Below are 25,068 nucleotides of genomic sequence, written 5' to 3' on the forward strand. Positions count from 1 at the left end.
AACGGAGCTTTTTGGGGTTGCTGACCTCCCGCAGTGCAGCTGAGCCATGTCCTGCTCCGTGCAAAGTCCTGGGAGCGATTTGAGCATCCCAGCAGGCCTGGGAATGGGTCGGGATCCCCAGAAATGTGGCTTCCAGCCGGGCTCTGGCTGTGGTGGTAACTCTTCCCTTTGGCTTTGCTGGCCCAGCTCTTTGACCACATTGTCCACTGCATCTCCGACTTCCTGGAGTACATGGGAATGAAGGGCGTGTCGCTGCCGCTGGGATTCACCTTCTCCTTCCCTTGCCAGCAGAACAACCTGGACGAGGTAACCCCACCCCTCCTGGCAGCACCCCTGCCTGGTGCCTGGCTGCTCAGGGGCACTCACTGGGGGTTCTGTTCCACAACAGGGAATTCTCCTCAAGTGGACAAAAGGTTTCAAGGCGACGGGCTGCGAGGGAGAGGACGTGGTGGGGCTGCTGAAGGAGGCCATTCACAGGAGAGAGGTGAGCAGCCACAGGGCTGGGAGAAGCCAGAGGCTGCTCCCACATCCTGGCTCTCTTTAGCATCATTAATTGGCCTGTAAAACAAATTACCGGGCTGAGCTCAGCGTAATGAGTGTCGGAATTTTCACAGCCGCCCTTACTCATCACTTGAGGTTGGATTTTCAGAGCCTGGAGCTACGGGCTGGCTCCTGGCCAGGGCTGGAGCAGACTTGTCTGGCCCTGAGCTCAGGAGGCACCGGCTCGTTTCCTCGGCACAGACCACCCCGAGCTCCTGCCCGGGGGCTGCTCCTGGCAGGGCTGACCCCGCTGCAGGTGTCTGAGCTCTGAGCTCTACCTGCAGCCAGGTGGGGCTGGGGGAAGCCCGTGGGTGCCTCTGTGGAGGTGGAGGGTCATGGAGGACAGGGGAGAACAGTTTTAAACTAAAAGAGGAGAGATTTAGGTTGGATGTTAGGAAGAAATTCCTCCCTGTGAGGGCACTGAGGCCCTGGCACAGGGTGCCCAGAGCAGCTGGGGCTGCCCCTGGTCCCTGGGAGTGTCCCAGGCCAGGCTGGATGGGGCTTGGAGCAGCCTGGGATAGTGGAAGGTGTCCCTGCCATGGCAGGGGCAGAATGGGATGGGCTTTAAGGACCTTTCCAGACCATTCCATGATTCTGTGACTGCCACACTCACCAGCCAGCCAGGTCCCTTCTCCCTTCTCAGCCGTGGGAGCAGACTCAGCAGGAATTGCAAGCCCTGCAGGAATAACTCATGCAATCCATCCCTGTGCAGGAATTCGACCTGGACGTGGTGGCAGTGGTCAATGACACTGTTGGCACCATGATGACCTGTGGGTACGAGGATCCCTACTGTGAAGTCGGGCTGATTGTCGGTGAGAACCGAACGTTCCTTGTGGGGCTCCCGGCCCCGGGGGGCACAGGAGGTGTCCCACGTGTCCCTCTGATCCCGCTCCTCTCCGCAGGCACGGGCAGCAACGCCTGCTACATGGAGGAGATGAGGAACGTGGAGCTGGTGGAAGGGGACGAGGGCAGGATGTGTGTCAACATGGAGTGGGGGGCCTTTGGGGACAGCGGGTGCCTGGATGACATTCGGACGGAGTTCGACCGGGCGGTGGATGAGCTGTCCCTCAACCCTGGCAAGCAGAGGTGGGTGGTGGCTTTGGGGGGCTGGAAGGGGCCCTGGTGGGGCTGAGGCTGCAGGAGCAGATCTGTCCCACCAGCCCCTTGGTGGCTCCAGGGGATGATGGGCAGGACACCGACGTGTCCCTTGTCCCCTGCCCGTGGGTGGGGGCCGTGCTGAAGGGATTGTCCAGAGGGCACCTGGCAGAGCTGGAATCCCACCCAGCCCCAGCGTCCCTTCCTGTGCTGATGCCCTCTCGTCCTCTCCTGCCCAGGTATGAGAAGATGATCAGTGGGATGTACCTGGGGGAAATCGTCCGCAACATCCTGATGGACTTCACCAAGAAAGGGCTGCTCTTCCGGGGACGCATCTCGGAGAGGCTGAAGACCAGGGGGATCTTTGAGACCAAGTTCCTGTCCCAGATAGAGAGGTGAGCTCCGACAGGGAGTGAGCACCAGCTGCCAGTCAGAGCAGGGATGGAATTCGGGGGACGTGCCCCCAGGGCTGCTGGCAGAAGCTCCACGTGCTTGGTGTGGAGCCAGGGCGATGCAGGGTGGTGCCACAGGGATAAATCAGCAGAGCCCACGTGGCTGTGTGCAGAGACAAGGAGGCTGGCTGGGGCTGGCAGCACAGATGGCTCTTTATCCTCTGCCCTGGGCACGGAGCGGGTGGGGGACACCCCGTGGGTTGCAGGGTGTCACACTCCGCTGGCTCTGTCCTGAAACAGCCTCCCCGGTTAGGATGTGACACCGGGCCACGTCCGGATCTGGAAAAGCTGAGGTTGAAGGGGGCTGTGGGGCCCCCCCAGGCACTGTCACGAGCTGAGTGCCCGGGCAGGGCAGGAGGTAGACGAGGAAGGGGCGGCCGCGGTCGCAGCCGCTCCGTCCTGACGCTGTCCCCGCCGTGTCCCCGCAGCGACTGCCTGGCCCTGCTGCAGGTGCGCTCCATCCTGCAGCACCTGGGCCTGGAGTCCACGTGCGACGACAGCATCATCGTCAAGGAGGTGTGCACGGTGGTGGCGCGGCGCGCGGCGCAGCTCTGCGGCGCCGGCATGGCCGCCGTGGTGGACAAGATCCGCGAGAACCGCGGCCTGGACTTCCTCAAAATCACCGTGGGCGTGGACGGGACGCTCTACAAGCTGCACCCTCAGTGAGTGCCTCTGGCCGCGCTCCTCGGGCGGGCGGGGGGCGCGGGGGGAAGGTTCAGGGGGTAATGGGGGAGGATTTCAGGTGTTCTGGGGGCTTGAGGGCTGCCAGGAGCTCGCTGACCCAAACTTGAGGCCCAGCAGGAGTCAGCTGCTCCCTTAAGGACAGGGGTCCTCCAGTCCCACTGGGCCTGACCTAGAGGTGGTGACCAGGTTCAGCCAGAGCTCCAAGTCACGGGGATGAGGCATCTCTAACCAGCAATGAGCCGGGTCACGGAGGTTCATGGCCACGCAGATTTCCCATTCCAGAGCTGGCCGGCTGGTGCTGCTGGGCACTGGAGCTCAGAGAGGGACTGAGGCACCGGGCTGAGCTTAAATAGGGCTCAGGAGCCCATGGGCAAAGGGAGGAAACTCCCTCCAGATGGGGCTGGTCAGGGCTGTTGAGGCTCAGTAGTGCTCCCAGCACTTGGGGGGCCTTGAGAAGGGCTGGGTTTAGTCCTGAGTGAAGGCACAGCACGCTTGCGTGGTAACTGCGGGCTTGGGCACACAAGTGTGGAGACTTGGGCTTTCTAAGCTTCACCCCGACCATCCCTCCATCCCTCCATCCATCCATCCATCCATCCATCATCCCTCCATCCACCCATCCACCCATCCAACCATCCATCCCTCCCTCCCTCTCCTCGGGGTCTGCATTGCTCTCCAGGCTCTCTGGAGGCACTTTAGGGGTTGGGACTGACACCTTCACCCCGTGGCTGGTCAATTCAGAACCTCTCCCTCTCCTTGCCCCGCAGCTTCTCCACGGTCTTGCAGGAGACAGTGAAGCAGCTGTCCCCCAAGTGTGAAGTGACCTTCCTGCAGTCGGAGGACGGCAGCGGCAAAGGCGCCGCGCTGATCACGGCCGTGGCCTGCCGCATCCGCGAGGCCGGCCAGCGGTAGAGGGAAGCAGGTTTGCCCAAGAGCTTGGTTTCAGCAGAGCAGGACGTTTCCTCACCCCACCCCTCCCTCCCTCCGCACACACTCACGCACCCCCTCCCCTCCGAGCAGACTCGTAGCTTTACTCGTTCTCCGAGGCACCGCGGTGGGACTGCAGGCGCCGTGGGCTCTGTACCAAGTGTTGTCGTAGGAGTTTCCTTGCATGCCATGAAACCAGCTGTCGAGCAAAGCTCACAGCGTCTTTTGGCTTCTCCCCGCATTTCCAGGTGGAGCTGGAGCTGTCCCACCTCTGTCACACTCCGCTCTCCTCACCCTGGCCCTCCCCTAGCAGCAGTAGGGATAACACTGGGATCATTCAGACACTGCATTGTCACTTTAACAGTTCCTATTTATGTGCGTCGGAGCCGTAGCTGTCCGTGCTGTAGAAGCAAACCTCTAAGATTGGGCTAAAGACCTCCGCTAGTCTTTTACCCTGATCAAGGCTGTATTATTTCCATGAAAGTCATGGCAACTCTTCAAGCACAGGGTGCGGAGTTCCGCAGGGGAGGCGCCTCCCTTGGCGAGCGAGCCCGGAGAAGCTGCTGGAGCCGGGCTGCAGGGGCCCCTCAGCCCGGAGCACGTGCCTGGAAATAACGGGGGACTCAGGGTCTAATCCCATTTCCCGCCCTCTCACCAGCACCCCGAGTAGCGTGTAGGAAGTGGCGTGTGTAGGGTCGTGTTCCCGGCTCCGGGAGCCGCTGCCGGGGCGCTGCTCCCCTGCCGAGCCCCGCGGCCGTGGCTGCCCTCGGCGTGGACGGTCTGGTTTGCTTTGTGTCTGTGAAATAGTTCTGCGGCTGCAGCCTTTAGGTGGCACCTGGATTTATACACTGTATATTTATGTTTTAAGAGATCCGATGTCTTTTTATGTACATAGTCTCGGGGGGGTTGTATCACTTAGTTTTCATGTTTTAATGTCACCTTTTCATGTTGTCAGAGATCAGAGTAATTATTTTCTTTTTTTTTTTTTTTCTTCTGTTGTGTAATTTTTTTTTTTAATTTAAAATTTTCTTGGGGTAGACTGGAGAAAGAGACCCAAATACCTGAGGACTGTTGTACGAGAGGTTTGGGCATTCTGACTTTATCACCAGGACAAAAGGGAAAGCAGAAAGCCAGGGCGTGCAGGAGCACCCTGCGGTGATGCTGCCGGCTTCAGGCTGGGTTTAACCTTAGGCCAGGCTTTGTTTTGTCCCCTGCCCTGCAGGTCCCCAGGGACCCCTGTGCCCGCAGCATCACCCGAGTGCCAGGGCCCGGCGCAGGGATCCGTTTTTGCCAACAGAAAACTCTGGATGAACGAAAAGCTGCAGGTCTCAGCCTCAGTGAGAGGAGGCAGACAGAGGGTGGGGGGGTTTTCTGTAAATATTTAGCAGAGGTTAATGAAATTTCAGTGATGTACAAAAAGAAATATAACTAATAAACCCCACAAACAGCCCTTCAGATTGGAGGATAGAGTTTTTGTCTATTTTTATGTATATTTTTATACTGCTTGGGGTAACCTCATTACCAAAAGTCTCTCTTCTGTGTTGGGGGTCAAGTTCAGTAGCACAATTTTAAAGGAAAATTACTCTTTTGGGCATTTTAAATGCTTATTTTTTTATAAGCCTCAAGACAATTATAACAAATAAAACCTGTGTATAGAAATGATGTAAGAAACCAAGTTTAGTGGAAGTTTTAGAAGCTGTCAAATAAATCTTTGAAGGATGATGCAGAAATCCTCTAATCTGGTACCAAGCAGTTTTGTGTGATTTTTTTTTTCCTCAGAAAAACCAGCATTTTGCCTACTGAAAAATCAAAACAGGAATCTTTTCAGCTGCTGCACTGCGCAGAGTTGCATTAGTGGCTGTTTTTACTCTTAGCCAGCTGTGCCCCTTCTGCAATCCGTAGTGTTTTCATCTGTTAGTCAGTGAAACTTTCTACAAGAGCAGTTTTGGGGGCAGATTGGGAAGGGTGGGGATTTTGCACCGACAGGGTGAGAGGGAGCTGGGGAGCTGAGGTGCCTGGAGCAGGGTCACCGGAGTCCCCTCACCTGCCGGGGGTGCAGGAGGGGCTGCAGCTCCGCAGGGGTCAGAGGATCACCCTTGTGGGTGGTGGTGGTGGATTTTTGGCTGGGTTTGGTCAGAGGGATGCCCCCCCGGGTCTCCAAGGCTCCCCCAGTGCTGGAAAGCTTTTGCTTAGACTCGGAATCAAGCAGGGTCTGGAATGCTCCCAGTTCAAAGCGTTGCAGGAGAGCTGTGAGTGCAGCCCACCCTCCCTGGGATTTGGGGAGCCCCTGGAGGGGTTTGTGCCCCCCGGGCTCCCCAGGGCCACCAGCCCTGCAGCTGCTGGGCGTCCAGCCCGGCTGGGAGCAGAACCTCACGCCAAAACGTCGCCATGGGATGTTCTGTGAATGTGTTTAAAATGAAGAAGGGAAGATTAAATCCTAATTACTGATATGAAGGGAAGATCCAGTGATTATCTGTGGGGACAGACAGACAGACTGCTCAGCCTGATTTGTCTTCCCCGCAGCAAGAAGTGCTGCTTTGTGGGTTGAGGATGGTTTTGTTTTGCTCGGTTGTTCCCATCTGGATGCATTTTCTTCGCTTTCCCGGGGTGCTGGAATGTTCTCTGGCCACGCAGGCAGCAGGGAGCAGAGTCTCTGCCCTTCCCTCCCTGGCAAATCTCTCCTCCTTGGTACTTTGGACAGGATTTTATTGGGCTTTTAAAACAGATGTAGATCTACATAAACACAATCAGCGAATTACTGAGACTTGCAAGCAGAATCTGCCTCTTCCCTTCCTGCAGGGCGAGGCTGGAGGGAGCAGCTCGTGCTCAGTGGCCCGAGGGTATCAGCGGGGCACAGATCTCTGGCCTGGCAGCAGCTCGGGTACAGCTTGACCCGAGATAACTCGCTGCCTGCTCTCCTCCCTTATCAGGCAATCCAAACCCATCTGGCTGTCAGAGAGATAAGGGGGCGAAAGGTCCAAGTGCATGGGAGGGGAGAGGTGCAAACCAGTGCCAAATGCACCGTGCAGGGGCTGCGAGGTGCAAATGAACAACAGCAGCACCTGCAAGGTGGGAGCCCTCGCCCCAGACCCCTCCAGGCAGGGAAAACGCTGCTTTGGGCAGATCAGGCACTTGCCCTGGCACAAAAAGGGGCACTGAAGGCAAAAAGAGGCGATTCCTGTTCTCAAGGTGATTTGGAGAGGAAAATTCTTTCCCTTGTGACATCCCTGACCAGTCTGAAATCCGTCTGGCCTGAAGCAAAGAAAATGCATCTCGATGTGGGGCAGGGGAGTCCTAAAGCCAAAGACTGTGTGGCTGCTGGCAGAAACGAGTGCTGTAGATTCACCCGATGTTGTTCTCTCGTGTTTACAATATTTATTTTTAGCAATTGACTGCAATGATATTATATATAGGCCTCCTTATTTTTGTACTTTTCATACCGTGCTCCTGAGTGTGGTGTTGTACTGCTCAGCTCCCCTCGGCCACCACTGCTGCTCCTCGCCAGTGACAATAAACCAGAGAAAAACAACCACCACCCACTGCTGGGCTCAGTGTCGTGTGTCTGGGCCCCCGAGCTCCCCTCTGCCCCTCAGCACTCCCAGCCCACCCCAAATCCCTGGTGCTGGCCCCTGGGAAGGGGCTGTCCCCTGGCACTGGCAGTGCCCCACAGCCGGGAGGGCACAGGACACCCAGGGATCAAGGGAAGGGGTTGTAGCCTGGAAAATCAATACCAAGATGAGTTTCCTGCTCCACATCCCACAGCCTGGTGACACTGGGTGGGTCCCAGCTCGGGGGGAGCCCTGGGGTCCAGAGGGCAGAGCAGGATCAGGGGTGCAAAGCCCTGCCCAGCTCAGACTCTGAGGCGCTTCCCTCTGCCATGAACCAGCTGCCCCTGTTGCTTTCCATGGAATCCATCTTAAGGAGTTGGCACTGCTAATTAAAACCAGAGTTAAGTATCTAGAGACAGTTAATTCTATAAATAAATTCGATGCTGTAGCAGCTGAACAGCTGAAAATGTGTCTCTGCTGCCAAAGCTGTGGCACAAGGCAAGATCCCAGTGAGGTGCTGAATCCACAGGGTGAATCCAGCACAAAAAGCTACTCCCAGCAGGAAAGAACACACACAGGCAAACATTCCACTCGAAATCATTTACTGACACGTGGCCATGTTTTTCTATCTTGCTCAGCATTTTTTTACCCTTGTAATAAAGTACAAACGGTTTTATATTTTTCTGACATTAAAAAAATAGGCTAACGAGGCAAAAATTCCCAGTTTGAATCAAAAACTCCTGCTGTAAGAATTGAAAACTGTAAGAGACAAACACAAAACCCAACAAAGACTGAACAGAGTGTACCATGACACGACTCATCCATCACACCAAGTGGGGAGGAATCTCCTGTTCCCAGCTCTGCCTTTGGATCCTGTGACCTTGCTGAACTGATGTGAAGTTGGTGTTACACATACCACTCAAAAGGCACCCGAAAGTCACAAGTTCCTGAGCTAACACGGGGTGTATTCCCAAGGTAACAGCTGAAACAAGCCACAGAAAATGTTTAAAAACTGGTGTTTGGTTTGTGTGAGTAGAGTCAGCACCCAGCAGAACTCCAGCTGAGAGCTGCTGCTGCCAGGACTCAAGTAATGGCAAGGACACTGGAGTACTTGCTGTACATGGAAAAAAAATCATTTATGAACATCCCTATTAGTAAATTAACCTGCAAAATGACAGAGAATTATTGGCTGCAGGGTTAGAACAAGACCAAGAATGAAATGTGTGTGTGTGAGCTGCAAAAAAAGGCTTAAAGCCAGCAGGTGGGAAAGGCTGTGCAGTTGAATAACCAAAGCTGAGATGCCACATTTACAGAGATTATTTGGCCCTAAGAGAAAAGGACCAGGAAAAAAAGCAAAATATGGATCTGGTATTTACAGATCAGTTATTTAAAAACCCAACAAATAATACAACCCAAACCCACACTAACAAAACCCACACTACCTACAATGTGTGCTCAGAGTCCAACAGGTCATTTCCTGGGCTGTGATCCACACAAATTCCCTATTTCCAATCTGGCTCAGTTTTCACCCAGAAAAGCCCAAGTGTAACAACACTTCTCCAACACGGAATGGCTACAGCCTGACGGCGCAGAACTGAAATAAAATTAAAAAAAAATTAAAAAGGATGACTGGTTTTGGCCTAGCCAATGTCTGAGCTGCATAGGAGAGCACTAAGGCAGGGCTGCTGCCACACTGGAAGGGCTGTCCCAGCTTGGAGCAGCAGCCAGGGTGGAGAGGGGCTGCCCCAGCCCCAGGGAGCTCTCAGGCTTCCAGGTGATCCAGCTGGGCCTCGCTGTCTGCCCTCTTCTCGGGGGATGTGTACAGGAAGTTGCAGCAGATGTAGAGGGGGAAGGTCAGGAGTCTGCTGTCCAAATTCATCACAATCTGCTCCTGGAGCACACACAGGACATGGCGGGGTGAGTGGGACAGAAAGCACAACACTGACACAGCACTCTGCACATCTCGATGGCTACGGACTAAAATCAGAGTACAAAAATGGAGCCAAGACAGCTCCCCTTCACCTGACGTTTGTAACACTGACACATGCTCAGCCTGCCCACAGCTCCCAGCCCAGAGCTCCCAGCCCTCTGCAGCACGGGAACAGCCACAGGAAACGCTGGAGCAAATTCCACCTCCCAACATGCTGGGGAGAAAGGGACAGTTTCCAGATTTGGGGGATTCCACCAACCAGGCATTCCACAACAGAAAGCAAACTTCAGTTTGTGGGTAGGAATTTTTGGGTTCCATTCTAGGAACTGGCTTTGGGGAAGCAAAATTGAAACTTCAACCTCGTGAGGATGCAAAACAACTGAAACTTCAAAACTGAAACTTCACCCTCCAGTGAGGATGGCACTGACAAGGAAAGGTTTTCTGTGTTCTCACCACCTTTGTATCACTGCTGGCTGGGATTTGAGAAACTTGATTAACAACTTCCACACATGCCTCACTAAATCCTGCTGTCAGCAATGGGTGGAAAAGGGCACTTGCTCTAAGAAAACTCCACTCCTCTCTGGGGCTTTCCTCAATTTATTTAACAGAGTAATAAATCCAACCCTTAAACAACATGCAGACATTCTTGTAGCTCCTCAGTTTATGAGAGTCTTCACATTCTGAATTTGCCTGTAAATGAGCAGTCTGATGGCCAGATTATGCAGAGGGTGATGCCAGCAGTGCTGGAGAGCAGCTGAACACGACACCGGCAGCAGACAGCAGCACCACAGGCACTCATTTCACTAATATGGGAACTAATTTCATATTATCAACACTCACGAAACCCACACTACCCTACTCTAGATCCACTTCACAAATTAGCTTAATTACCCACTACCTCTAACAGGAATTAGCCTGAGATTCCACATAAGCAACGACAACAGGAACAGCAACTCCCCTTCAAAAGCACTGATGACTCCTCAGCATTTTTTTCATGCCTTGAACTGCGGCACCCAAGCCCACAGACACACCTGGTCCTTCTCCAGGGTGAGGATCTGATAACCCGTGGTCCTGCTGCAAATCATCTTCCCGCTGCAGTCGAACGAGGCCAGGCGCAACCTGGGGGCACAACAGCAACACCGTGCAGCCTCCTGAACCTCAGCCCAAGGAGCTCCCCCCGAGGAGCCAGGGTGGCACAAGCAGCAGGAGGGAGCCCCGTGCAGCCTCCTGAACCTCAGCCCAAGGAGCTCCCCCCGGGGAGCCAGGGTGACAAAGCAGCAGGGAGGGAGCCCCGTGCAGCCTCCCAAACCTCAGCCCAAGGAGCTCCTCCCGAACCTCAGCCCAAGGAGCTCCCCCCGAGGGGCCAGGGTGGCACAGGCAGCAGGGAGGGAGCCCCGTGCAGCCTCCTGAACCTCAGCCCAAGGAGCTCCCCCCAGGGAAGCCAGGGTGACCAAAGCAGCAGGGAGGGAGCCCCGTGCAGCCTCCCAAACCTCAGCCCAAGGAGCTCCTCACAAGGAGCCAGGGTGGGACAAGCAGCAGGAGGGAGCCCCGTGCAGCCTCCCAAACCTCAGCCCAAGGAGCTCCCCCCAGGGAAGCCAGGGTGACCAAAGCAGCAGGGAGGGAGCCCCGTGCAGCCTCCCAAACCTCAGCCCAAGGAGCTCCCCCCGGGGAGCCAGGGTGACAAAGCAGCAGGGAGGGAGCCCCGTGCAGCCTCCTGAACCTCAGCCCAAGGAGCTCCCCCCAGGGAGCCAGGGTGGCACAGGCAGCAGGGAGGGAGCCCCGTGCAGCCTCCCAAACCTCAGCCCAAGGAGCTCCCCCCGAGGGGCCAGGGTGACCAAAGCAGCAGGGAGGGAGCCCCGTGCAGCCTCCCGAACCTCAGCCCAAGGAGCTCCTCCCGAACCTCAGCCCAAGGAGCTCCCCCCGGGGAGCCAGGGTGGCACAGGCAGCAGGAGGGAGCCCCGGGGCCGCACCTGAAGGCGATGCTGCGGCGGGGCTGCAGGCTGACGGAGCCGCTGCACGGCTGGTTCAGCGTGTTGCGCTTGAAGATGATGTAGCGGTTGGTGTAGGTCACCAGCAGGTCCAGGCCGAAGTTGAAGCCGGTCCAGCGCCAGCAGTACTGCAGGACACACAGGGGACACACAGGGGACACACAGGGGACACACAGGGGACACACACAGAGGGGACACGCAGCCTGAGGACGGGCTGTGACACGCAGCGGGAGTGCCAGCTCGCAGGGGTCAGTGCTGAGCTGCAGCACCTGTCTGGGACAGAGGAGTGGGGACAATGGGCACCGCAGGGGACTCTGTGACAGCAGCTGAGTGTCAGCTGCCTCCCAGACAGGCCGGAGCAGGAATCATGCTCAGCACTGGGTAACGGGGCTGGTCTGAGCCCCAGCCATGCCCAGGGCACTCCTCGGGGTGAACAGCCTTGGGTTCTGTGACCTCAACGGGAAAAATTCACCTTCCTGGTTCGTTTCACAAGACCTGTTACCTAAAGACAGCGAGGGGCCCTGGTCTGAACGTTACACATTTTATCTAGAGAACTTCCCTCTCCAGCTAGCAGTGGCACCAGTGATCAGAGCTCTAGCTATCTGCCTGGACTAACAGTTTCCCAGTCTCCCAGCACAAGAGCACAATGAAACTCCAGTTCCTTGCTCCTTGCAGAGACATGCTTCCATCCCTCTGGGGAGAAAAAAATGCTACCTTTCCCCATGACATCTTTTGGATGCAGTTTGCAATGAGGACCTAGATGATTTGGAAATGCCTGACTTGTCTCAGCCATGCCAGCTCTGCAGTTTGCCACGTGCCACACTTACATCACCATCCTTGGCCAGCTTGCGACCACACCTCATGCTGTTTCCTTCCAGTTCCTCCTTATTGATTTCTTGAGGCCTGAAAAAAAACCACATCAGCATCTTTAAGGAGGCTTCAGCAGCTTTGTGTGATACCTTAATGTGGGCAAGATGAATGGACTGGAGTAAACTTGTCTGACCACACAATGATGGACTATTCTGAGCTGGAAGGGACCCACACGACCCTTCTTGGAGCAGAGGAATGACTGGATGAGCTCCCAGAGCCTCTTCCATCCCAAACTGTCCCATAAACATCCAGCTACACTACAAAATTGCAATATAAACCAGGCTGTGACACCTCAGTTAGGCAGGACTCCTGCAAAAGAACTTTTCCAGATAAAGTAATAGCTCTTGCAATGCAGTACATTCTCCCAGCCTTGTAAAAACCCAAGTGTTTTTTAAACACAGCAGCCTGACTTCTTAGACACAACCAGACACAAGCGCTGGGGCACAGCTGCAGGCTCTGCACAACAGCAGTGCTATGAAGCAGCAGCCACGAGACACTGGGAGAGGTTTCTCAAGGGGTTGGTTATGTAACTTGACTAAAAAAAAAAACACTTCCCCTCAGTGCTCATAAAAACCCCACTTCCCCTCAGAGCACAGGAAATGCCAGAGCCTCTCGGAGCTCCTGAGATCCAGAGCCCTCGGCCGTGTCATCCCACACCAAGATCAGCTCCTCTCACCCTGTGTCCAGCACGTAGAACAGCCCTGCAGAGGCAGCACGAGTGAGATCAGCCCTGACTTTCCACAAGCGTGTTACTCACGTTGCTTCACTCACCACGACAGCATTAACCCAACACCCACTGCCAGAAAGTGTCCAAGTCACACCAGGCTGAGGGCTGGCAGGGAACTTTATTAATGCCAGTGACATCAATCCCCACAGGACCCAGCAGTGCCCTCCAAGCCAGAAGAGATGCAGCCTCTGTTCTCCTCCCACTGCAACTCACAGCTAAATCTTTTATAAACTCAGCCCAGGTCTCTTCTCTCGTTTCTGTAAAAAGCAATCCTGGGAGGTGAAGTGTTCAAAGAACAGGTTATGCATACAACTCATCACACTTCAACAAATTCACCCAGGAACCTCCCGGGTGCTTTTCCACATCTTCCAGCTGAACTGGTTCTGTGGCTGACCTAAATGCAGTAATGGTGATAAAGGATTTATTTCTGTTTAATTAGTGACAAATTTCACAAACATTAGTCCATAATGCTCAGACTGACATTAACATTCCCCTCTCCATCCCTCGAGCAGCCTCAGACAATGCAGAACTTCATTGAACCACTTCCACCAGCTGCCACCCAGAGAACAGTGCAGGCATTCTGCTTCCTTCTTACACACTGCCAAAGAGACTGCTAAGAGCAGAAGTGACTCCAGTCCCAGACTGGAAAGATCTGTCTGGCTTCTGCCACAAAACCCATGTTTAATTTAAAAAAAAAGCGATCCACTTTAACACAAGCAAACCCTGAGCAGCTACAGTTCAAAGCCACAAACTCCACTGCTCACACTAAAACATTCTCCAAATCTAAGGGTGAGTAAGATGATTGACCCTTTTAAATGCAAACTCAAAGGGAGACACTTTCTTCTCCTCTCTCTAAAGCCACATCACACGTTTCCAAGCAGTGCCATTTCCATGCTGGCAGTGCTAGAAGCAGCAGGTGCAATTATGCCCTGCGCCAGGTGGGATATGGAAATAGAGCCTTACTTCAGCTCCGAGGAGTCAGATTCATGTCTTGCTCTGATTGCTAAGTCTGCCTCCTTACCCCTGAGGGAAAACATGTGTTTGATGCTGACACGGGCAGTAGGTGTGAGAGGAAGAGCAGCAGAGCTGGATCAACGATGGGCTTATAAAACCTGAATTCTTTTCCTGCAGCTACACGTCGGTCAAATGGCCAAAACATTTGCACTAACACGAAGGAACAGCTGCGTGTCTGCCCTTCTGAGGCTGAGACCTTTGCTTTTCACTGTCTTAAAAGAAATAAGCAACCCAAACTGCAAAAGAGAAAACTAAACGAGGAAGAAAAATGTGGAAAAATACTCTGCCCATTCCAAGAGCCATTGAACTCCTCAGCTGCAGCTGAATTTTGAAATTGCTCTTTTCCAAGCTGGATGATCTCCATCATCCTCACTGCAGCTCTGTGGGAACTCCCTTTTCCAGAAGCATGTGTACCCATCCAGAGGCTGACAATTCAAATGCTCCCTCTGCACTGAACTACCAAAACACATCAAAACTAGCAAATACTGCATCTTCTGCCAGAATTCTGGTGACTGACTTCCCTGTGAAGCCTGTTTCCCCAAGAGCCAGGAGGTGACACTTCTGCTCTCAGCCAGCCACAGCAGCACTGCAAAGGCCTTCCCACGAGAGCAGCATCAGAAACAGGCCACGGCCACCCAAAATTCCCCTGCAGGAAGTGACTGTGAGAGCCACAGCTCTGCACCTTACCTCCACCACTTCCTGAACGACTGCTCCCTAAGAGAACAACTTCCTAAAGATCTTGGCTATTCTTCAGACCAGAGTTTGGGGCTTTTTGAAGCTCCTGTTACAACCCAACATGTCCCTGCCCACAGTGTCACCTGCTGGGTGACAGGACAAAGGAGCAAGTTGGCCTGCTGGGTTTGGGGAGGCATTCTGCAGCTGCCTGACTTGGCACTTTTTCTCCTCAAAGCACTCTAGGAGCCAGCAGAGAAGACAAAGGCAGGATCAACTCCCCCAGCTACATTTTGCCATGGTTTTGGTGTTTACATCCAGGACCTGGCTCACTGCAGCACGGCCAAGAGCAAGCAGAAGGAAGAGAAACAATTTGATGGCCAAAGCACCCTTAAAATGGGAGGCTCAGCATCACCCTTTATTTCCAGGTGAAGAGCTAGTGAGAAGCATTAACCCACATGGAGGAAAATGCAGAACTCATGTTTTCTCTCAGCATTTCCCTCTGGTCCCACCAGAGCAGTTTTCCAGAGCTCTGCTGGTTGAGGGAAGGGAGACCAGCCAGCCCAGGGGAACTGAGAGCTCCGCAGAGATCAACAGCTCCAAAGCAGTGAAGTGTACTCCCTCCCTCCTTTTACTGTAAACTCCAAGATAATTAGTGTCAGAATTTCTAGGAGAGGAAGGTTTCTAATTTAAGGGAGAAATAAAGCCTGTAATATACCTACCCAATATCATTGTCCTGTTCTGCTCTGAGCATGGCAAACCACTGCTGTTTGTAAACAGAGGACAGCCATTCTAAAATCAAAGAAAAAAAAAAAAGCTTGGTGTTGTCTTTGGAGCTGGGAACGGGGATGGTCATATATAACATTTGAAATAGAGAAATAAAATTACAGAGAAATAATAAAGTTACACTTATGAACTGGACAAGTGTATGCAAGCCACCCCCTGCTACTCCCTGTGCTCTCCAGCTCCCAGCCCCGAGCACAGGGGAGGGGATGAACACCCACAGCTGCCAGGCACTCACTCCAGCCTAGGCTCATCCCCTCAAACACCCACTGCTGCCACAAGTGATGCAACTCCACACGTCTGCTCAGCACACACAGCTCTGCTCAGCCCAGGAGCTGGTTAGCAAGCTCAGGGGAGAAGGAGCTGTGCTCTGAGCCCCCAGGGGAACTCTACGTAAGTCAAAGAGGAAGAAAACACAATCGGGGGATAAAAGAAAACAGTGACTTAACACAAATATGGAAAAACAAACACAAGTTGTACCCTGCTAAGAATAAACATAAATCATGTCTTCCCTGGAGAACACACAAAGATTTTACTGGCTGTGTTAATTTAATGTTGCAACCAAGAGATAAAACAGAACAAAACTCAGTAGTTTGTCAGGCAGTTACACAAAAGGGATCCCAAAATCACGGGGTGTAAGAAGTTCTTAGTCAAGATAACAAATGGGGCAAGGGGGCAAGGTCAGAAATGAGAACCACCTCTGGGAAATGGGCTGGGTGAGAGAGCAGGGAGAGCCAACGTGACCAAACCAACCCAGGAAGCTGGTGAATGTGGCAGAAGGGAGGAGAGGCCAGATCCTGGATGGAAAACTTAAACCCAGCCTTTGTCCCACTGACTCCAGAGTGAAAGTACAGACTGTGATAGGAGCAAACCGGGCACCAGCCAAAGTACAACTGAAAATAAAAAATGAATTAAGGAAACCCACAGAGGCGAGGAACAGAGAATGGATGTGCTGGAAGGGAGGGAAGAAGTATCAGGAGGGAGAGCATCTTCTCTACTTGTGGATTGCATGTATCTATTTCCTACCTCACATTTCAGCTGCAGCTCATCTGCTGATTTATGAAGAGGGAAAAGCACAGCTGAGGAAATGTTCACAAGCCACCAACAAAACAGAACACAAACACACCAACACTGCTCACACAGACACATCATGTACTCCTGTCTCTTGCACCTTTTCTGCACAAAGATCAGACTGCTGTGGACTCCTAACACTGAATTTCAGTTCTCCCCTCCAGGACCTACACACACAGAGCATAAAAACAAATCATCACAGTACTACTTTCAACCACTCGGTGTGATTTGCTTCTCTACCTCCTGGAGAACAATTTAATTTGGAACAATCTAAAAGGCTTCCAGCAGAACACAAACTACCCAGCAAAGGCCCTGAGGGTCTGCAGCCTCTCAGGCACAAAGCATCCCCTGAAATACTGAATGCTGGCAGCCACCAGCCTCCCCCAAAGTGCAGCCCAGGATTCATCTCAACCTCCCTGTAAATGAAGAGCAAAAGTTCTGATCTCAACACAGCTCGTGGCTGCACCCTGGCATGAGCAGATCACAGGGGCAGGCAAGCACCAAACTCTGACAGCACCTCCCAACAGGCAGATCCTCCTCCACAGGCACGTGCCCTGTGTCCCCTTTCCCTGCCCTGTGTCCCCTCTCCCTGTCACCACATGTCCTGTGTCCCCTCTCCCTGCCCTGTGTCCCCTCTCCCTGCATCACAGGCCCTGTGTCCCCTTTCCCTGCCCTGTGTACCCTCTCCCTGTCACCACAGTGCCACCCAGGGGCCCTGTGCTCCATTTCCCTGTCATCACAGTGCCACCCAGCTGCCTGTGTCCCCTTTCCCTGTCACCACAGTGCCACCCAGCTGCCTGTGTCTCTTTTCCCTGTCATCACATGCCCTGTGTCCCCTCTCCCTGTCACCACAGAGCTCACTGTGGCTCAGGGACTGTCCCCCTGCACAGCCATCACCTGTGAGCCGTGCCCAAATTTCACAAATCAACAAGTAAACACGCCGAGACCTTCCCCGTTACTGACGGGCAGGACAGGCTGGGGAAGGCACGCAGAACGTGGCCAGCTGAGAAGAACCATGCAATGGTTTGGGCTGGCAAAGTCCTCCAAGGTCATTGTGTCCAACAGCTTCCCCAGCACTGCCAGGCCACCACTAACCCATGTCCCCAAGTGCCACATCCACACAGCTGCTAGATCCCCCCAGGGATGGGGACCCCAGCCCTGCCCTGGGCAGCTGTGCCAGAGCTGACAACCCTTCCCACGACAATGAATTTTCCCAATATCCCCTCCCCTCAGACCATTTCTTTTTGTCCTGTCCCTGTTCCCTGGGAGCACAGCCTGACCCCCCTGGCTGCTCCCTCCTGTCAGGAGCTGTAGAGAGTGAAAAGGTCCCCCCCGAGCCTCCTTTTCTGCAGCTCCCTCAGCTGCTCCTCACAACGCTCCAGACCCTCCCCAGCTCTGTCCCTCCTGGGACATGCCCAGCCCCTCCCTGTCTCACTTGGGGTGAAGAACTGAAGGCAGGAGTGGAGGCGAGGGCTCAGGCGTGCCCAGCACTCCCTCCCTCACTCACCTGAGGGCAGCAGGGCGTCCCTCTCCACGATCCTGGCCGAGGCCAGGTCACTGATGATGTACTGCAGCCTCAGGTGTGCGAACACGGGCGCAAAGGCGCTGCCCTGCGCCGACTCCAGGAAGGCAACGTCGCCCCCAAACTCTGCAACACAGCACCCACACTACAGTTTGCCTCCCTAAATCCTTTCCAGACCCTGTTTATACTGCACTTTTTACTTACTGGGTAAAGAAAGTTAGCATGGGTGTTTAATGTTTTTTATTTTATTAGGGTTATTTCATGGCTTTTGCCGTTAAAATTGAGGAATGGCTCGTGTTCAAACCCAAACCAGGGGCTGGCCAGCTCTCCCTACCTCTCCTCGTGTTGAAACCCAAACCAGGGGCTGGCCAGCTCTCCCTACCTCTCCTCGTGTTGAAACCCAAACCAGGGGCTGGCCAGCTCTCCCTACCTCTCCTCGTGTTGAAACCCAAACCAGGGGCTGGCCAGCTCTCCCTACCTCTCCTCGTGTTGAAACCCAAACCAGGGGCTGGCCAGCTCTCCCTACCTCTCCTCGTGTTCAAACCCAAACCAGGGGCTGGCCAGCTCTCCCTACCTCTCCTCGTGTTCAAACCCAAACCAGGGGCTGGCCAGCTCTCCCTACCTCTCCTCGTGTTCAAACCCAAACCAGGGGCTGGCCAGCTCTCCCCACCTCTCCTCGTGTTCAAACCCAAACCAGGGGCTGGCCAGCTCTCCCCACCTCTCCTCGTGTTCAAACCCAAACCAGGGGCTGGCCAGCTCTCCCTACCTCTCCTCGTGTTCAAACCCAAACCAGGGGCTGGCCAGCTCTCCCCACCTCTCCTCGTGTTCAAACCCAAACCAGGGGCTGGCCAGCTCTCCCTACCTCTCCTGCGCTCAGCAAACCAGGCATCAGCTTCACTCAACACCTGCTTGAAAGACCCATTCCAAGAAGGCACGAGCTGAAGGAACATCCACTGGCAAAACAAACAAATTCTAGTAAATCACCTGAAGTTTCAGGTAAGAAATCTGCATGTTAATAAGAGACATTTCCACAGTGCACTCATTTCTATAAAAGTTCTGCTACTCCATTAAAAACTTCCAGTCAACCCCACAAAGGTTCCACTGCTCTGAGCCCCGGACAAGTACCTTTTTGAGAGCAGTGTACACATCCATCTCCACCTGCAGCACAAACAGGTTGGAGGAGCTGATCAGCTGCTTCATGAGGTTTATGCTGGAAAAAAATCAATTGTAACAGGTCAGTGAGACACAAAAGAGAAAAAGAAGAAGGGGAGGTAGGGAACAAGCAACAGCAGTGGCCAGAAAGTGATCTGCAGTGGGCTGCAGTCTTGGGCAGGGACTGTCCTTCATCCCTGCAAGGGAAGTGCAGCCCCAGTACCTGAGTTCCTTGAAGAGTCCAACACTCTGGTGAGTCATCAGATTGTTCAAGAGCCACTCAAGGCACCTGCATGGAAAGCAAGGAGTTAGGAGCTCTGCTTGTTCCTTCTCCGTGTCAACACTCCTGCAAGAGCTGCTCCCTCAGTAAGTTTGCAGACAACACTAAGCTGGGTGGGATTGTGCATCTGCTGGCGGGCCGCAGGGCTCTGCAGAAGGATGTGGACACACTCAATCAATTCAGATTAGGCTCTGGATTTTTTTTTCCCTGTTTGGGTGGTCAGGAATTGGAATAGATTGCCCAGGAATGTGGTGGAATCACCAGCCCTGGAGGTGTGAGTGTGGCTCTGGATTATGTGGTTTAGTGGTTTCAGTGGCAGTGCTGGGTGGGTGGTTGGACTGGATCATCTTATAGGTCTCTTCCAACCTTGATGTTCTAAGATTCTATTCTAAAGACACATTAAAACAATTAACCTGGTCATTATGTAAATACTGTGTGTAAATTCAGTGTTAATTGGCAATGTCCAAAGCAGCTTGGACACAGTAATTCTTACTTTTTCTTCACGGAGTCCAGCCCATATGTCCCTGCAGAATTATAATAACCACACACAGTTTGGGCAGTGATGGTTTCCTTCATTGTTTCACCACATTGCTGGATTAAGCCATCCTGCAGGGAGGGAAAAACACACAGACATTCTGAGTGTTCACTTCCCAACAGGAAGTGTCAGACACTCTGCTGCTCACACAGATTTTCATGCCTGAGCCATCCCCCATGTCCCACAGGCTGCAGTGACGGGTGCTATGCTGTTCAAACCATTTAAACCACCATTCCTCAGAAACACAGATGTTCCTAAAGACTATTTCCTGCGAAAGAAAAGGGTACTGAATGCCTTCAGGGCAGAGCAAGTCAGCTCCAAAACCTATTTAATCTACTTTTAGGTATCACTCACAAATCACTTAATCTCACACCTCAATCTTAGTCACAGCATTTTTCAATAAACCCACTGCTTTGTGTTTGACTTTTCCCCAGTTAGCCCGAAAAGCTGATTCATTCTGATTCATTCCTCTGGGAGAAAAAGGCCACGTGGGCAAGGATACCCTGAGCTGCTGTGTTTCTTTCTGTAAAGACAGGAGCAGTGGCATTGTGGCATTTGTGACTTACCAGCTGCAGCATGCAGGCTGCTGCCAGCAGGGCCACCACGCGGCTGGGGTTGATCAGCACATCGTCTCTGTAGAGCGAGCCAAAGGCCACCTGCAGGGCTGCAGAGGAAACGCGAGTCAGAGAGAGACTGCACTGAGCACGGGGCAGGAGGAGTCATTAAACTCAACCAAAGCCCCTCACTGCACACCTCTGTGTCTCAGAGACACCTTCTCTGTGTCTCAGACACCTTCTCTGTGGCTCAGAGACACCATCTCTGTGTCTCAGACACCTTCTCTGTGTCTCAGTGCTGGCTCTTTGTCTAGAACAACTGACCAGACAGAAAACACAACACGGGGTAACCAATCCTTGACATTAAATCCCATGATTTAAACAAACTCTTCAGCATCCCTGCACAAAGAGAAGCTGAAGCTCGTGAGCCTTCTCTGAACATCACCAGGTTTAGCTTAACCTCTCCCTCCGGGGTTTTGTTAAAATGCAAGGCTCCCACTTACCTTCTACATCAATGTTTTGATCAGGAATCTCCAGCTCTATGACATTCATGCTGGATTCTTTCCAAGAGCCACTGAACATACTGGAGAAGTAGCCTGACTGTACGAAGGAAGAGAGAAAAAGAATTCAACTCAGAGGTTTCATCCCACTTAAAACTGCCAAAAGCAGCACATGGAACCAAACATGGTTAATATTTACCTTTATGCAGAACAAAATATATTAAGGGAACTTTCACAAGCTAAAACATTCTGACAGACTCGAGGGGCTGACTGTAGCTGCTGTTTCTGACACTCAAAATGCCTACAGGAAAGTTTGGGCTACGCGTGTGCAACCAGAGTAAGGAAAGAGTTTGAAAAGGCCAGAAAAGCTACACGAGCTCTTTTTCCCACAAACCACATCACCAGTGGGGACAGAATTAGTCCAAGAACTAAGTCCTTAACGTTACTGGCAAACAACAAATCCTGCAGGCATTAGGGAATGCCAGTTAGGGGTGAAAAAAAAAAAAGAAAAAGGCATGCAAGACATACAAATTACTGTACAAGGCTGTAGCCTCATACCAAGGACACAGACACACACACCATTTACGGCAATATACCTTTTATTATTAAGTGAAAAGCACATAAAACTAGAATTTGAGGTTTCCATCCAAAGGAAGGGAAAGATAATGCTCTACTAGGGTTCCTGATTTTCCTTCCCAGCAGCAGATGTGCCCATTATGAGATGCTATCAATGAAGTTTACCTGAGAGATCAAAAAAATAAAGTCTATTTGTACAGCACTGCATTCCCTGACCTCTCCCCTCAGCATTTCAGCTCAGGGCAGCAAATAACACAAAACCCAATTTTGATTTCATTTGATCAGGTCAGTATTTCTGCACCCTTGGTGTATCCCTAACTCTGAAACCCACAACAGGCTCCTATGCAACCCAGGGCCTCTCTCATCTCTGTCCTCCTCACGAGGCTGCCTCAGCTTTGCCCCAGAGCTCAGGTCCCCAGCTCCATAAGGATTTATCACTTTTGTAACAGCACCACGAGAAAGAAATGCCCCATTTCTCAGAGCTGCTGTGAGCAGCACCTGACTGTCCCTCCTGGAACGGGAGGCAGCCCCTGGGGAGAGCAGGGAGCAGAGACAGCCAGGCTGAGTCTGCTGGGGCACACACTGGCATTCAGAGTCACTTACAGGAGTCATTCCTGAGCTCCAGCACAGTTCACCTGCAGAGACACAACTGCAATGCAGGAGAGTGGCCTGGAACAGAACCTGCTGAGGAGAATGGCCAGCTGCCCCAAAACAAACAGAACCTGCTGAGGAGAATGACCAGCTGCCCCAAAACGAACAGAACCTGCTGAGGAGAATGGCCAGCTGCCCCAAAACGAACAGAACCTGCTGAGGAGAATGGCCAGCTGCCCCAAAACGAACAGAACCTGCTGAGGAGAATGGCCAACTGCCCCAAAACTGTCCCAAAAACACTGCTCCTGCAAGGCCTCGTGTGACAACATCACAACTTCCACAGCCCCTCAGGGCCACTGCTCCTGTCACACACCCCACAGCCCCTCAGTGCCACTGCTCCTGCTCTGCACACAAAGGACTCTCCTGCCTCCAGTTTATGCTTGTTAAAAGGTCCTCACACTCCAAAAAGAAAAGGCTTTTTCCTACAGGAAAGCAAAGGAACACTCCCCTCGCTGGGACCACACAAGGAATTGCTGAAGCTGCTCTGGAATTCAGGCACTGACGCAGCAACAGCCACAAAAAACCCAGAATTGGCTCTTCCTGTCACTTGATGCACCAGAGCAACTGCAGCCACGTGAGGAGCTCCTCCCAGTGCCACCGTGTCACACCCCTGCTCTGGCTCCCACTGCAGCTGACACACAAGTGCCCTCCTGTCCAGGTACAGCACCTGAGGGCTTCACACCAAGCCCTGAAAGACACGGGCACCAGTGAAACTGGTGCCACAGGGCACAGCCAGGGCTCCTCCCTGCTGCTGCCACAGCAGGAGGGACACAGCACAGACAGGAAGCCACCAGCACCTCTGCGCTCCCACAACACAGGCACAGAGGACTGCACCTCAACACGAGCCCAGCAGGAAATGTTTGTGGAAACAGCATCCTTTCTGGGCTACGCACGAGGGGTTACTCCTTGTCAGAGTTCCTGAGAAAACGCTCCCCCTGCAGCAGCAGGGATGCTCCAAGGAACCCTTTTGTGAAGGCTGGTAGCAATCATCTATCACCTGCAGAGAGCCAGCAGCAGCGATTTCCCTGCAGGTCCCTGCACACCAGTCCAGGGGACAGGGGAACTGAGCTGGGGCACCACAAACCCCTTCTGGAATCCCTGCTTTGCCCTGCAAGAACATCCACATCACAGGAGTCTCTCGGCCACTTGTTCAGCAAACAAGAACATGTTCTCAGGACATCAAAGACGACTGTCAGGACTGTTTTCACAGACAATGCACCAAGATTAGGAATAAAATAAATTAAATAACGTAATTAAGCGGTATGAGAAGCAAAAAATTTTTCAAATATGAACCTAGAGATCTCCTTCCCAATAGGAACTCCTGTTGCTAATGGGAGCTGGTTAACTATTAACATCTACAAAAAGAGTTAAAGTTCTAAATAAAGTGGGGAAAAAAATATCTCCAGTCATACTTCAGAGTTCTCAGACATCCCTTTATTAAAAACACAGTTCCTACTGGGAGTTAGAAAGGAACCACTTACCTGACACAAATAAATCTTGTGCAAGTTCCACTCCTCTCCCAGAGCACAAATTTTGATATCACTGTTCTCCCCATTCAAAAACAGCGTCTGATAAATATACTTCGATGTGCTTTTCAATTTTTTCCTAGCAAAAACAGAACAGCAGACCACAAACAGTGAGACACACCCCTTGAGACTCTCCCGTTACAGCGGCAACAGTCGGTCCCAAGCGCTCAGGGCTTGGTCCTGCCGGGCCTGGCCCGGCTGCCGTGACCCCCGTGCCGGCACCGCTTCCCCGTGCCCTTTCCCGACCCGGGGAGGCCCATGAGCATCACCCCGACACCTGTCCCCGGCAGCCCCCGCTCCTTCCCGCACGGCGGGCTCCGAGCGGAGGCCGGGCCGGGGCCTGCGGTGTTCCCCGGGAGCTGCGCCCTGGCCTGGCCCTGCATCCCCCCTGCATCCCCCCGGCCCGGCCCTGCATCCCCTCAGCCCCCTCGGCCCGGCCCCGCAGCTTCCCCAGCGCCGTCGCCCAGACCTGCGGCCCCGGAGGTGCAGGAGCCGCTCCTCCCGCTCGGCCTCGCCGTCGCTGTCGCTGTCGCCGGCTCCCTCGGCCCCGCCGCGCTTCCTCTTGCCGCCCTTGCCCGCGGCCGCCGCCTCGCCCCGCGGGAGCCCGGCCTTGCGCCGCAGCACGCGGCTGCCCAGCGAGCCCATGGCCGCTCCGCCGCCTCATGGGGCCGCAGCGGAGCGGGGCCGGAGCGGCAGCGGCGCCTCAGCCCCGGCCGGCGGCTCCGCGGCCCCGGCGGCCCCGGCAGCCCCGGCGGCTCCGCGGCCCCGGCGGCTCCGGCAGCCCCGCGCCTGCGCGGGCGGCGCTTTCCCTGCGCCGCGAGCGACGCTGCCCCGTAATGGTTTTAGTTTAAACTGAATTCTGGGCTGCTTTTCTTAACCATAATTTTCTTAACTCTCGCATATATATACACATACACATACATACATATGTAAAAGAAATATTAAGAAATATATATTTTTCTTACATGTAATATATATTATATATTAAGAAGTATATCTAAATATATCTCTATATATTATAAATATATCTAATTTATTTCATTATAGATAATATTTATATATTATGTATATATTTAAAAGTAAGGCACTACATAGATGTACATATATGCATATACACACACACATACATATGTGTGTATATATACATATATGTACTATATATAAAAGAAATATTAAGAAATATATCTATTTCTTATATATATAATATATTAAGAAATATATCTAAATATATCTTTATATATTATAAATATATATAATTTATTATATTATAATATTTATATATTATGTATATATATATAAAAGTACAGCACTACACATATATACAAATACACACACGCACACACATATATGTGTGTATATAGATACATACATTTACTACATTTATTTATTTATTTATTTATTTATTTATTTATTTATTTATTCTTAAACTGCTCCTAGCCAGCGTTTAGCAAAGTTCCCGTAAGGTGCTTTTGTA

The 25,068-nt window shown here is 52.7% G+C and overlaps 2 protein-coding genes across 5 annotated transcripts in view; one reads left to right on the top strand and one right to left on the bottom strand.

Moving 5' to 3' along the window:
• LOC119710817 (hexokinase-2) overlaps positions 1–4,013 on the top strand; it is a 30,325-nt gene extending 26,312 nt beyond the window's left edge. For 2 of the 3 annotated variants that reach the window (XM_038160241.1, XM_038160243.1), the window contains 7 exons: positions 187–306; positions 389–484; positions 1,253–1,352; positions 1,443–1,626; positions 1,875–2,030; positions 2,516–2,749; positions 3,536–4,013. In XM_038160241.1, coding sequence (XP_038016169.1) covers positions 187–306; positions 389–484; positions 1,253–1,352; positions 1,443–1,626; positions 1,875–2,030; positions 2,516–2,749; positions 3,536–3,680 — 1,035 coding nt within the window. In that variant the 3' untranslated portion in view covers positions 3,681–4,013. The remainder of the gene's footprint in view (positions 1–186; positions 307–388; positions 485–1,252; positions 1,353–1,442; positions 1,627–1,874; positions 2,031–2,515; positions 2,750–3,535) is intronic. The other variant, XM_038160242.1, reaches the window with a different exon arrangement.
• A 571-nt stretch (positions 4,014–4,584) lies between these two features.
• GMCL1 (germ cell-less 1, spermatogenesis associated) lies at positions 4,585–24,356 on the bottom strand. Of its 2 annotated transcripts, none has more exons than XM_038160244.1 (14): positions 24,064–24,356; positions 23,550–23,673; positions 20,845–20,941; positions 20,354–20,451; positions 19,746–19,858; positions 19,196–19,261; positions 18,946–19,030; positions 18,683–18,773; positions 17,806–17,946; positions 15,167–15,236; positions 11,989–12,064; positions 11,144–11,289; positions 10,205–10,292; positions 4,585–9,134 (listed from the first exon to the last, which is right to left on the bottom strand). In XM_038160244.1, the coding sequence occupies exons 1-14, from the start codon at positions 24,237–24,239 to the stop codon at positions 9,006–9,008; spliced, it is 1,500 nt and encodes a 499-aa protein (XP_038016172.1). In that variant the 5' UTR covers positions 24,240–24,356; the 3' UTR covers positions 4,585–9,005. The 2 variants fall into 2 exon arrangements, with proteins under 2 accessions (XP_038016172.1, XP_038016173.1); XM_038160245.1 differs by lacking the exon at positions 24,064–24,356 and adding an exon at positions 21,438–21,582.
• Between the last annotated feature and the right edge of the window lie 712 nt (positions 24,357–25,068).

Source organism: Motacilla alba, chromosome 22 (assembly GCF_015832195.1).
Source record: "Motacilla alba alba isolate MOTALB_02 chromosome 22, Motacilla_alba_V1.0_pri, whole genome shotgun sequence".
Taxonomy (NCBI): Eukaryota; Metazoa; Chordata; class Aves; order Passeriformes; family Motacillidae; genus Motacilla; species Motacilla alba.

Coding starts and splice junctions, on each gene's coding strand:
- GMCL1 (XM_038160244.1), bottom strand. CDS start 24,239: ATGGGCTCGCTGGGCAGCCGCGTGCTGCGGCGCAAGGCCGGGCTCCCG. Junction 19,262..19,745: donor CTGGACTCCGTGAAGAAAAA/GTAAGAATTACT, acceptor CTTTCCATGCAG/GTGCCTTGAGTGGCTCTTGA. Junction 10,293..11,143: donor CGCCGCAGCATCGCCTTCAG/GTGCGGCCCCGG, acceptor TTGTGCCCCCAG/GTTGCGCCTGGCCTCGTTCG.